Source organism: Oenanthe melanoleuca, chromosome 6, assembly GCF_029582105.1.
Source record: "Oenanthe melanoleuca isolate GR-GAL-2019-014 chromosome 6, OMel1.0, whole genome shotgun sequence".
NCBI classification, from domain to species: Eukaryota; Metazoa; Chordata; class Aves; order Passeriformes; family Muscicapidae; genus Oenanthe; species Oenanthe melanoleuca.
In genome coordinates, this window is record NC_079340.1 from 16,383,829 (window position 1) to 16,397,121 (window position 13,293).

At 52.6% G+C, this 13,293-nt stretch overlaps 2 protein-coding genes across 12 annotated transcripts in view; one reads left to right on the top strand and one right to left on the bottom strand.

The window, feature by feature from the left end:
* The window catches only part of PAX2 (paired box 2), a 98,106-nt gene that overhangs the window by 78,249 nt on the left and 6,564 nt on the right, over positions 1-13,293 (bottom strand). For 4 of the 11 annotated variants that reach the window (XM_056495250.1, XM_056495255.1, XM_056495257.1 and 1 more), the window contains exons 2-3: positions 3,594-3,762; positions 2,124-2,321 (exon numbers count right to left, since the gene is read on the bottom strand). In XM_056495250.1, coding sequence (XP_056351225.1) covers positions 2,124-2,321; positions 3,594-3,762 — 367 coding nt within the window. Of the gene's footprint in view, positions 1-2,123; positions 2,322-3,593; positions 3,958-7,732; positions 8,374-13,293 lie in introns of those variants that run through there. The other 7 variants (XM_056495254.1, XM_056495248.1, XM_056495251.1 and 4 more) reach the window with 4 other exon arrangements.
* Positions 1-13,293, top strand: part of LOC130255015 (translation initiation factor IF-2-like) — a 102,194-nt gene that overhangs the window by 76,086 nt on the left and 12,815 nt on the right. The gene's annotated exons all lie outside the window — the stretch shown is intronic.

A 13,293-nucleotide genomic window follows, 5' to 3' on the forward strand; every position in this document is an offset into this window, starting at 1 on the left:
TCCTTCTGAGAAAAATCTGTTTTCATTTCCAGTGTGGGGAAACTGAGGCACAAAACTCCCCAAACCCTGTTGAAGACTGGTAGCATGATGGGAGCTAAATCTGGTGCTCAGCTTTCTGCCCGGGACATGACAACCCAGATGCGAGACACTGGGTCCAGCAAGCATAAGACTGAGACTTCAGTGACTTTTGGATATTGAGATCCCTTAAGCTGGCTAAAGCACAAATATATATTGGGTCCATATATGCTATTTCTCCAAAAAGCCTATGGTTATTCCTCTGGACTTCCATACCACCAGCTCAATTCCTTACAGGGATAGCTGTCTGTCCTTCCACAGCTGCCTTTGTAAGGTGTCTGAATGTCAAACTGTTATTATTTCAATACCTGACTGAGAGAGTAACAGAGACCTGGAGGTTTTTTAGGAGGGTGTATAATTAGCCGATCAGTATTATGTTACCCTGTTCATAACTTAATAACCATTTTAATACAGATGGCACACACAGGGATAATTTCCTAGGGTAGCCTAGCAGTATATTACAGAGACAGTGTGTCTGAGGGAATCCTTCTTAGCCAAGGTACATTCCACTAGCTAATTCTACCTGCTGTTTTCAAGATGATTTGGGATAATTCCATATCATTTGCAAAATATTAAAACCCATTTATATAGGATGCCAGATTTAGAAATACACAGTCTGAGTTATTAGACATATTTTGATAAATCTGCCATGAAAAGTGCAAGACAAAAAATACCACTGTGTTTTCCATGCTATTTATTTTTTGTTTCCCTTGCTATAAATACACCAGGTTTTAATTTTGTTTTTATTTTTTGTTTTTTGTTTTTTGTTTTTAAATCTGGTTAAATTTGTTATACATCAAAGGGGCCAGTATACCAATTTGTGCATTTTATCTACATAGGACACTACAAAACCCTTTATGCTTATTTATACATATCCTGTGTATGTTTATTTGACTGGGAAGAGCCATACATTTGGAATTGCGTCTGAAATTTCATGTATTTTTACTCTGTTGGTGAGATATTTCATGCCTATGTACATACCTTTTGCAAATAGTTTTGTGTTACTCTGTTTCTAGAGGTTGTATTTCTGTGGGCACAGTCAGGGTATCTGTACATACATAACACTAAAACAGGGTAATTGCTTTTACTGTGTGCACAAGAGTATTGTGTTGCCAAAGTGTGAAGATGAGATGTACGTTGTGTTTGAATGTGCAGCAATGTGAACAGTCTGAGCACTTTGACGTCTGTCAGTACTCGATCACATCTATTCCCTTTTCTCCTGCATCATCCTGGGTTTTTTGCCTGTCATATGGTTATTTTTGTCACCTCAAACCTGAGACCAAATCTGAACCTCTCCAACACAAAACCAACAAAATCTGCACCCTAGCAGCTGAGGGAGGAAATGGGGAAGGCGGAAGGGGGGGAAAATGGTTGGCTAGTGCGAAATCGATTCTGCTGCTGCCCATCCCTCTGCGAGGGCAGGGATCAGACCGAGTCGGGGCCGCAGGGATCGCGGAGAGCAGCGCTCCCCAGCCGGGTAAAGAGCCGCCCGGCAAATTTAACCATTCCCTCGGTCTACCGATGGGGAGTGAGCCGGGGGCGTGGGTGCCAGGGAATCCTTCCTCCCGGGCTCAGCGGCTCACGGCTGCGAGCCCGGCTTGGCAGGAGATGACGGCAGCCTTTCGGCTCAGAGCGCTAATACCCTGGCAAGGCTGGAGGTCATGTACACCCCGGCAGGGGTGTTGGAGGAGCACGGTAACCCCGGCTCCGCAGCCCGGCAGCTCTGCAGCCCGAGCAGCACCCAGCCCTTGCGGCGGGGCCGGGCTGCCCGGCTGCAGCGAGCCCCGGGACAAATCCGCGCACCCGCTGCTCGGGGCCGCTGCGGGAACGGGCGGCTGTTTTGGGTCCCGCTGCCCGGAGCTGGGCTCGGAGGTCACGGCGGGGCCGGGGACTGGCGGGCCATGCCCACGGGTCCCGCTGCGGGCAGAGGACTGGAGCAGGCTGGGTCTACCCTGACAGAGGAAGGATTAGGCCATTCTAGCTGTTGGAAGGGGTTTTATGGGGCCGTAAAGATGCGACTGGGCCGCGAGCTGCGGGGTTGCTCTTACCTGTTTATGGAAGAGACGCTGGGGACCGTGTCGTTGTCGCAGATGCCCTCGGCCAATAGCCTGTCCCGGATTTCCCAGGCGAACATCGTCGGGTTTTGTCTCTTGTACTCGGCGATTTTATCCACTACTTTGGGGGTGGCCACTTTGGGTTTGGAGCCTCCGATCACTCCGGGCTTGATGCTTCCCGTCTCGTAATACCTGCACAAAAGATGGTCAGTGGAAGGGCTCCTCCGTCCCCGAGCGCTCAGAGCCGCACTGGCCCTGGCAGCGCCCCGCGGCCCCTGCCCCGTGCCCACCTCGGCTGCGGCCCGCGGGTACGCGGCGTCGGGCTGTGGCCGCTCGGGCGCTGCATGTCGCCGCTCCTGACCTGGGGCTAAGGCAATCCCTTCGCCTCTCTAGGGCTCGCTCTCCTTTTCTATGCTTTGAGTTTTTTAGGGGGAATCCTTTTTTTTTTTTTTTTTTTTTTTTTTTTTTTTTTTTTTCTTGTGTGTATGTGTGTGCTAGAAGCGAGGGGCGCTGCCTCCCCCTTCCCCCGCTTTACGCGCACACACTTCTTTCAGACCCTAGGGTGGGGAAATAAAACAGCAACCCCGTTCCCGATGCAGCCGTCCGGAGGCGAAGCCCGCCGAGCGGGCTGGGGCCGGGCGGCGGGGAGGGGGCGTGGGGAGCGGGCGGCGGCGGCTCGCACTCCCCCGCCTGCATCTCCCAGCCGGCCGCTCCCGAGCCGGGGCGCTGGCCGGGCTGCGGGCGGCAGAGTACGGTTTATCTCCGCCTCGGGGTCCCTCTAAAGCGGCTGCTCGTACAGGGCAGCTGCAGCCCACTCCCCGCTGTCCATCGGCTCTGCTGCCGGCGGCGTTTTTGCCCCGGCCTCGGCGGGCACGGCAGCGCGTACCGCCCGCGCCGGCGACTGGGGCTCTGCTCACACGGCTCCGCAGCCGAGCGGCCGGGCCAGGGCCCTGGCTCTGCCCGAGTAGCCCCTAGGGATATTGCACACCTCATTTGGCTGTGATCGGTTACTGCGGGCCTTTATTTATTTATTTATTTGCCCAGTTGTTTGTTTATTTACCCGTGTATTTGGTAAGGCTGCTTAGGGCTTGTTGTGAGGATTTTTTTTGTTCTTGCTGGATTGGGACTTTTTTTTTTTTTTTTGGTCGTTCTTTCGTTTTCTTTCTCCTGTTTCTTCTCTTTCCCGCCCTCCCAACCACTCTTCTGAAATTATTTTGTCTTCCCAGGAGTTTTCAAACACTGCCGGTGAGGGAAGGGGGAGGCGGAGGAGAAACACGTCCTTGCCAGCTGGAGGAGGGGGCCGTGCTCAGCCGCGGGCTCCCACTGTGCGGGGGTGCCGGGGCCGCTCGGGGTCGTGGCGGGGAGAGCCCGGTGCCGAGGGAAGGGCGGAAGGTCATACTGGAGCGGGGAAGGGATGCTGCGAAGCAGTCTCAGGGGAGGGGAAGGAGCTGCCTCTTTCCTTACCTGCCCAAGATCTTGCTGACACAACCGTGGCTGACCCGCAGCTGCCTGGAAATGTCACAGGGTCGCACCCCCTGGTGAGCCAGCTCCACTATCCTTTGTCTCACCACGTCAGGTAGGGGCCTGCCGTTCACAAACACCCCCCCGAGCTGGTTCACACCCCCGTGCCCTGCTGGGGAAAGAGAAATAAAAAAAAACACAACAACCCACGCACACCAGAAACACACCGTTAGTCGTGGATTCTTTACCGCTAGTACTGCAAAATCTCCAGTCATTACAGATGGATGGAGGTAATGGCGGGGGGTCGAGAGTGGGGAACAGGACCTGAGGAGGCGAGACGAGATAAACAGGGAGAAAGGGAGAAAGAGAGAAAGAAGGAGCTAAAAACAGAGAGGATAGAAAATGAGAGAGAGAGATAACAAGAGAAAAATAAAGAGGAAGAGAAGAGAGAAAGAGAGAGAAAGAGAAAGAGAGAAAGAGAGAGAGAGGAAAGAAAGAGAAAGAAAGAAAGAAAGAAAGAAAGAAAGAAAGAAAGAAAGAAAGAAAGAAAGAAAGAAAGAAAGAAAGAAAGAAAGAAAGAAAGAAAAAGAAAGAAAGAAAGAAAGAAAGAAAGAAAGAAAGAAAGAAAGAAAGAAAGAAAGAAAGAAAGAAAGAAAGAAAGAAAATAAAAGAAAGATAAATAAGAAGGAAAGATGGAAAGATGGAAAGGAAACAGAAGGAAGAATGAATTTTCCCGAGGCAGCGGAAGACTGTTCTCCACCTTCCCGCTCGCCGCCCTCCCTCCCCGAGCCGCTCTCCTGCGGTCCCGACCGGGATGCCGGAGCGGTGGATTCTCACGGCCATTGTGATGGGCCGAACATGGAAACAGCGCCCGCTCCTCTCCCCAGAGATGCACTCCCAAACTCGAGAGCTCGACCTCTTAGAGGCTCCGGGCGGACTCTGCCGCAGTCCCCCTTCTCTTTACTCCTGGGCTTTTTTTCTCATTTTCTTTCCAGGATTTTCTATCACGTTGTCAATTACAGTTCCTCGCGAACTCCGCCCTCCCTCACCCCGCGGCATGTCCCCCATGCAAGCAGTCTTATCCCGTTATTTTGGGATGCGAGTTGAAAGGATTCACAGAGAAAAGAAGAAAGGGAAAGAAATGGAAGGAGAGAGAGGGGAAGAAAATATTTTGAGTCCCACACTTGGTGTTCCTTTATTGGCGGACCCTCTCACTAGCTTTCGATCTTTACAGGAAAGAATTTCTAGGAAAAAAAAAAAAAAAACAAACAGACTCGTACTGTTGCGGATTTTTTTTTGTTTTGTTTTGTTTTTGTTTTTTGTTTTTTGGTTTTTTTTCCCCCACCACACAAATCCAATTCAGGGAGAATTTAAATTCTCCGTTTTCTTCTGTTCCCCCCTTTCCAGGAAAAAACCTGCTCTTTCTCAGATAGGACTGCTAGGATCTCTTTTTTCCCTCCGATCTGTCTTTCTCCATTTCTAGAAATAACTTGGGGGGGGAAAAAAGTATGCACCTGCTAAGCGTGGGCACGAGAAACGGAGTGACGGAAGTAAAGGGAAATATCTCCTTTTGGGACGCAACAAGACACTTGGTCGTGAATCAAACGTCTACGATAGAGCCGAGAGCAGCTCGCCGCTGCCAGGGCATGGGGAGATGCCCGCTCGCAGGCGGTACTGCTTCGCTGGCGCTGCTACCTGGGTGTCTCTGTCTCCGGAATACCCAGCTGATATAGCTGTGGAGTGCACTCTGTATTAAAGCTTTCCTTTCACGCAACCCTAACCTCCTGTATTTTCCTCTCCAAGAGATCTTAGTTCGTTTTGCAGTTTGCTGAAAAATGATCTGTTTGTATTTTCGTTGAGGCTTTTTTCTCTCCTGCTTCTGACACTGACTTATTGGCTCTGAACTTAGTGGAAACTCTCATTGCCCTGCGATCGATCCAAGTCCTTTCGCACAAATAGAGTTTTTCCCATCTCCCCCACCCCTTCTGTAACACCTTCACACATCCCCTCCCAGCCCCAGCGGCCAGGGCGCCGGCTGGCTTTCTCGTCATTCCCCGCTGAACCGGGGTTACTTTTTACATTATTTTGTTAGTCTTTTTTAAAACATATTTTGGGTTTCAGAAGGAACGGGGGATATTTATCTTCCTCCACTAAAACACGCCAGTATATATTGTTGTGTTCTTCCTTCATTTGTTCAGAACCCCTTCTGCACATGTTGCCTCTAAAGTTACAAGATAGCAATTTCTTCGGCAACTCCATGATAAATAATTCAAAGCACCTATTATAACTCGCATTACAAAGTATTAAAAGGCAACAGATGCAAAAAGATTAAAAATTAATAATTCAAATTATTGCAGTCCGGATATTTTTCACACGAGTTTGTTTTGTTCTGCCCCGTAGTTTTCTAAGATTCTTTCTATCAGAGCAGTCAGATATTTAAGTGTATTTATCCGCATGTAAGTGCCGGCTTCTGTATCTGCACAGGCTCAGTCGTGCCGCTGTCGTACCGATCGTGTGTTTCTGTCTGTCTGTGTGTCAGGAGCCTGTGCCCGCGTCTGTTTTAATTGCTTAATAATATCCAGGTCTATAGCTCTAGAAATACACTGTAGGAAACGAATCAAATGTTGGTGGGGTCTTTTTGTTTTGTTTAGATTTGATGGTGTTTTGGTCTGGTTTTTTTTTTTCTTTTTTTTTTTTCTTTTTTTCTTGGTTTTTTTTTTTTTTTTTTCCCTCTAATCGGAAGCCAAAAATTGGTCAGGAATCTCCCCGGAGTTTTTAAAAAATCAGCGATAGTGAAATGCCTCTTTCGTCTGCTGGCATGTTTTGGATCGTACTGGAGCCGGAATTACTGACATCGCGTCTGGAAACAGATCGCACTGCTGAAAACTAAAAATAATGTCTAATGTACGGAGTGATTGCTGTTAAAGCTCTTTTGGAATCAAGCCTCACGTTTTAAGCAATGCATTCTGGAAATCAGTTATTAGAAAGGCAGTTACCTACATCTGCGTTTGGGGATTTATTCGTGGGTTTGTATTTCTGCGCCTTCCTTCTCGAGGCAAAATCGGGATTTTTCTAAACTTCAAACATTTCCATTTTCTGTCTTTTCGATTTGTGTTTTATGCAGCGGGCAGGGCGTGTCCTCAAAAGTTTCGGTGTCAAAAGTTACAAATTGCTCTTAATTATTCATTTCCTGACTCAACATACTCTCAATCTCGGTTTTCTATTTGTAATTTTTCTTCTTCAGTTTAAATCTCGGAATTATTTTCTCTCCTGCGGTTTAATTAAAATCACTGGAAATTCCGTATTACAGTCCCTGGTAAAGGGGGCTTTTCGCTTTCCTTCGTCCCCCTCTTAAGAAAGCCTTTTTAAAAAAATCAGAAATGTAGCACAACTGCCCTTTTCTCTGTGCTAGGAATGTATTTAAAATTCACACCAGGTATCTGGTAAATAAACCAGAAGGGATCGTGACTTCTTGGGAAGGCACTTCATCTCCCAGCCGTGCAATTGTCCTATTTTTCCCGCAGTCCAACCTTTCGCCAAACCAAAACGACTCACAGATCAGCCACCGACTAACCCTCCATTAATTCGAAACTGGCGTCTTCCCTCTCTGCCACCGAAATCGGAAATCAAAGCAAACAGCCTCGGATCTCGGGGAAATCTGGGGGGTTAAAGCCGCGGAGGGTGGCGGGGTGTCCCGGCCCGGCTGGGCACGGACAGGCAAAGGGCCCGTCCCGGGGGCTGACACGAGTCAGAATAAACTCCTGTTGTCTGAGGGCGATGGGGAAAGTGTATTTGCGGAGGATAGCTGTGGTTCGGAGCGGGCTTTCTTTCGCGCACTCAGGGCACCGGCGCAGGCACAGCCGCACTCAGTGCCCTGCCCTCGGACTGGGGGTCCCGGCCCCCGCCCCAGTGCCGGCACGGAGGAGCTCTGCTCCCCTCAGCTCCGGGGCTGCCCGGCATCCTCGCTCTGCTGCTCGGGCCGGCAGCGTCCGTCCTGCCTTCTAACGCCCCTCTAAGCCCGGAGTCGGCCAGGGTGGAAAGGTGGACCTGGAGGAGGATCAGGTAAGGAAGGATGGTCGGGGAAGGAAGAATGAAAGGATGAGAAAGGACAGCAGCGGAAGGAGCCGGGCTCCAGTACTCACGGTGCATTGCTGAGAAGGGGTCTGCTTTGCAGTGCATATCCATGGGGAGGCAAAGGAAGGGGAAGAAATCGGCTGAAGCCGCCGTGTCGCCTCTAAAACTCAACTTCAAGACTTAGGGGAGAAAAAAATTAAAAAAAAAAAAAAAAAAAAAAAAGAAAAAAAAGGGAAGCAAAACAAAAAAGCACACTAGGAGAGGAGAGGAGGAGAGCGGCGGGATGCGCTGGGCCCCCGGCCCGGCGGAACGGGCAGCGAAGTACTTTCCGGGGGGCGGGAGGGCTGCGCCGGCCTTGGGGGAGTCAGCAGAGTCCGTGGGAGCGAGGGACTGGCGGCGCCGGGGGGCAGGTGGGTGTCATGGCTGGGAGGGCTCAGAGCATCCCCGGCGGCGGGGAGGGGGTGCCGGAGCAAGGTGCGGCCGGCGGCCAGGCGGCAGAAGGCGCAGGAGGACGCGGCTCTCCCTCCTCCTCCTCCCGCGGTCCGGGGCTAGTTCATTTAAGTTCAAAGCAGAGTAGCAATCCCCGGGAAAGCGGCGAGCGGCGGGCGGGCGCGACCCCTCCTCTCGGCCGGGCGGCGGATCCGGCGCCCGGCGGACTTTCGCCCGAGGTGGGAAGTGCTTGCGTGAAGCCGGGGCCGGAGACTGGAGCCTCCGCTCCCGGTGTGTGTCTCTCTAAAAGCCGCAGCGCCCTCAGCCCCCCGCCCGCCTCCCCGGAGATGGATGACTTGTCAGACAAAGGCAATAGATTCCGACACTCTCTGATTCGCCAGCGCGCCGAGCCGAGCGCGGCCAGGAGAGGAGAGGGGAGAGGAGAGCAGAGAGAGGAGGGCCGGGCCGGCGGCGCTCGGCGCGGGGGGGGCGCTGCCTGCGGGACCCGCGGCGGGGGAGCCCCGGCCCCGCGCTCCGAGCGCCCCGGGCCGCGCGTGTGCGGGGCGGCGGCGCCCCTGCCCGGCCCGCGGGAGCCGACCCGAGCCCCGCTTTGTTGTCACTTGCGGCTCAGGATCCTTAACTCCCTTATTTAACACGAGCACACACGCCTTGCTAGTTTCACCTCCCTTCTCGCGCTCTGCTTTTTTTACCGGAGACTTTACTCGGGGTAAAGCGGGACAGGAGGGGGATTCGATACACATCAAGGCTTCCGTGGTGTGCGGCTTAGTGTGGGAGAAAGAAAGAAAGGAGGTAAAGGAGAGAGAAGGAAAAGAAAAAGGAGAGGGACAGCCAGAGGAGAGAGAAATCGAGAGAGGAATGCACAAAGAAGGAAAAGAAAGAAAAATAAATAGATGCTAGACTGACAGAGAAGGAAAAAAGAGCGAGACAGAGAGAGAACGAAAGAGCAAGCAAGCTTCTTGCACCTCTTTAAATCAAGAGATTAGGCCCGTTTCAGTCATTGCAAAGTTTTCCCTCACGTGTATTTGGGGAAATAACAGCAAATCCAACCTCACGCTTTCCACATCTCCACATCTCTGCTGCTTCTCTCTCTCCCTCCTTCTTTTTTTCTTTTTCTCTCTTTTTTTTTTTTTTTTTTTTTTTTTTTTTTTTTAATGCTAGGGTGGGATTTTAATTTATTTTATAAATAGGTCTACTGCTAAAATAGACATGGCTTTGACCTAGCAGAACAATATAGAGCAATATTACCTTCTTAGGGTAATAACCAGGGACAAAAAAGGCAAGATAGAAATTGCTGTGAGTTCAATTTTGATTTTCAAACTTGAGGGTCTACCATCACCTGAAAGGTACTTCTTTCTCTTTCCTTCCTTCATCCTTCCCCATCTCTCTGCTTATCTGTCACAAAACAGCCCCCCCCCTTTTTTTTTTTTTCTAACCGCTTTAAGTAAAGAATGTCTGAGAGATCTTTATGAAATATTTTCCACTGTCTCATAAATCATTTTGGCACTTCAGCTGATGTTTTATCTTTCTCTCTCCTCTCTCTCTTTCCCTTGTGTGGGAAAAAAAAAAAAAAAAAAAAAAGGATGATTTGAAAAATAAAATTTTTGTTACACCGCCGGGATTGCACAGAAGTGAGTCCTCGCTGACTGCGGGGCTGCGCTGCGGACAGGCGCGGCGGGCACGGCTGAGCCGGCCCTGCCCGCCCCTGGCAGCAGCTCCTGCGCAGGGTGAATTTTCCCTGGGATTGGGGGGCTCTGCCCTGCCCGCTCAGGTTCTGATCTCGGCGAAGGCAAAAGCACTGCTCCGTCTCTCCCGGGGAGCTCCCTCCGCACGCCAAGCTGAGGGCGGCCGCTGCCGGGCAGGGTGCCCTGCTCACCGGGGACGTGCCGTGGCTCTGACCCGCCGTGGCTCTGACCCGCCGGCCGCAGCTCGCCCGCCCGCCAGGTCCCCATCGGCGCTCCGGGCCCGGCGCGGCCGCGGCGGGACCCGCTCGGGCTGAGGAGCGGCCGGGCCCCGCTGCGGGCGGCGCCGCTCCCGCCGCGGCCTCTAGATGGAGCCCTCCGGTCGCTTGGCAGAGCGGGGAACGGCCGGCGGCGGGCCCGGGCCACCGCGATCCTGCGGGATCCCCGGCACGGCCCGGTCCGGCACGGCACGGCACGGTGGGACAACGGTGGCTGCCGAGTCCCCCCGGCAGCAGAGCCTCCCGTTCGCGGCGGGGCCCGGAGCACGCTTATCACCGATGCCGGGAACCCCTCCCGAGCTGCCCGTGGCTGGAAACGGCCCTGTTACAGCTCTCCGTCACCGACCGGTCTCGGTCGCTTGTCTTCCAGCAGTCACCCCCGGCCTTCCTCCCTCCCGCCCCAGGCAGCCCCGGCTGCCCCCCGCTCTTGGGGCCGTGCCCAGGCTCAGAGCCGAGCCCAAAAGCAGAGCGGGAGGTGCGGGAGGGAGCCCCCGGCAATGCCGGGTGGAAGGGAACTCCTTGCGCCCGCACTAACACTTGGTGAGCTGGTGGACCCTTTCTCAGAGATGCTCTGAGCCTTTGTAACTGGCGATTGTACGGTGTGGAAACAACAGCTTGGTGGTGGGCTGGGGCAGCCGGCGAATCCCGAAACCTCTTCCCGGTAATGTGTTCTGCCTTAGTTTCCTCACTGTTTTCCCATATCACTGAGAAGAAAGACAGGGATAGCAGGCACGAGAAATACACAAAATGGGCACTCTGCGACACGAAGGGTGAATAGCACGGCACGGAGGTAACCCGAGTAAACCGGGGAGCCCTGAGCCTGGTAGAACAAGACAGCTTTTTAAAGAGAGGGAAGGGAAGGGAAGGGAAGGGAAGGGAAGGGAAGGGAAGGGAAGGGAAGGGAAGGGAAGGGAAGGGAAGGGAAGGGAAGGGAAGGGAAGGGAAGGGAAGGGAAGGGAAGGGAAGGGAAGGGAAGGGAAGGGAAGGGAAGGGAAGGGAAGGGAAGGGAAGGGAAGGGAAGGGAAGGGAAGGGAAGGGAAGGGAAGGGAAGGGAAGGGAAGGGAAGGGAAGGGAAGGGAAGGGAAGGGAAGGGAAGGGAAGGGAAGGGAAGGGAAGGGAAGGGAAGGGAAGGCTCTCTGTTTACTGTCCCCTTCCCCCACCACACATACCACAATATCACCTGGTGCCCCTTTCCACATCAGACTTCCTGGAAGTATTGCTTTGTCAACATTTAAATCCACGGAACAATTTCTGCCAACCCAAATTAAAAATACCGGGCTGTCCGCTCGCCCCCGGGCACTGCCGTGTGCCCAGAGGGGCCAGGCGAGACCAAGACCATGGGCCTATTTCCACTCCCATAGCTTTGCATCTATTCCACTTCACGAGCTCTGTGTGCTTATTTCCCTCTCCCACTTCAGATTAATCTTTGCTTTGCTTTGCTTTCCTTTCCTTTTCTTTTCTCCTGCTTTTATTTCTTTTTCTCAAAGAGAATCTGAGGATCTCCCCCTTCTTCTCTAACCCAGCCTTCCCCCCCCTCTCCTTCCCCCAAGCTAGAAACATTAACACTTCAAAAGAGGCAGCCGCCTCTCTGCGGAAATTTCAAGAAAAATAAACTTTTTGGGGGAGTTGCAATGATAGCAATCTTTCGATCTGCTTCATTAGCCGGCTTTCTCCAGCTGATCAAGACGAAATCTTCTCCATTGATCCTGTTTCCCACCCTTGGTTCCAATACACATAACCTCGAGGGCCCTGTCAGCTTCTCTTCCACGTCCTTTGAGTTCTCCCGTGCTGCCTTGGCTTCCCGAACTCGCCTTGTCCCTGGGAACCAGTTCTACGGACGCTGCTGTCGGAATCTGCTCCCCCTGCTCCTCTGCCCGCTCGGAAGGGCGCTGTGCCCCGGAACAATGGGGGTCGGGCGGCGGGGGAGCCCCTCGGAGGGCTCAGGCCTGGACCAAACACTGCCTGCGATTGCAGTTGGCTCCAGAGCCAGGACTTGCACCCACGTCGGTTCCCTGTTTTTTTCCTTGTTGCCTGTAGCAAATTATACTGGAAAACAGCTAAAGGCGACCTCTGGCCATTCAGGATGCGTTGTAGGACGGTGTGCTGCAGAGGTGGAAGTTTGGGATTTGTACACCATAGAGATGCCGCTAAGTTCTCAGCTCCACACCCTGCCTTCTTCCTCTTGTGAACGCTTACAGCCTAAGTGTTGGTACTTTGGAGGTGATTTAGCTCAGCCCTTATTATTCTCAGCACCATATTTATGAATGCACAGAATAAACCTACACTGACCTTCTAGGTGTATTTTTCTAACACAGTTTCTGCATCAACTAATTTAACTTTCACCATGACAAAGTCTGTAGTGAAATCCCTGTCTGTGAAAAGATAGAGGGAAAAAATTATACCTCCCCCCCCACCCCCAAAGATTGAGCATTTAAGGGAAGGGGTCAGTGTATGAGTGTCAGAGACAACTTCAGGAAAGGGGACGCTTTGATAAAACATTCCTGGACCACTATTGGGGTGCTTTGTCTGAGGACAGGATGATTTCTGGCTGGAGATTTCTCGCCAACGAGTACCCATGAGGGGTATCCTTGCTGTAGGGGTGCTGTGGTCTGATCATACCGGAGGGGAGCGGGTGATGGGGCAGGGAGGAGGTGCCGGGCAGTAGCGTGGAGATATGGAAACAGGACCGAAGCTGTGGGAGATTTCCGAGGGATGTGCAGGGCCGGGCAGGGCCGAGCAGGGCAGGGGGAGGCAGCCAGCGTCCAGCTGCTCCTCCCCGTCCCTCCAGCCACTCTGCCCAGAAGACCAGAGATTGCTCTTGGTGGACAAGTTTAACAAATAAACATAAAGTTAGGTTTTAAACGAACAATTAATAAGAAAGAGGGCTCGAAAAGAATAAAAGACCCCCATCCTTCCCCTCCCCCTGTGTCTCCAAGCCCCTCTTCCCCTCTCCCTCTCTCTCCCCCTCTAAGCACCTCTGGTCACGTTGGAGGATGAGTTTTTGGAGAGCTTCTGGTACAATATGGAGCACCACGGGCTGCAATTTCACACTCCACAGCACATTCCCCCTAAAGCTACTTTCTTTTTTTCCCATCTAAGACCCCCTCATGTCTCCCCCTCTCTCTTTCTCTCGCTCTTTTGTGAGCCATGGGTGGGTTGCATGTCTGGGGGACGCCGGGGCCGAGAGGAGGCCGGCGGCCGGGCCCTGCCAGCGGGGCGGGT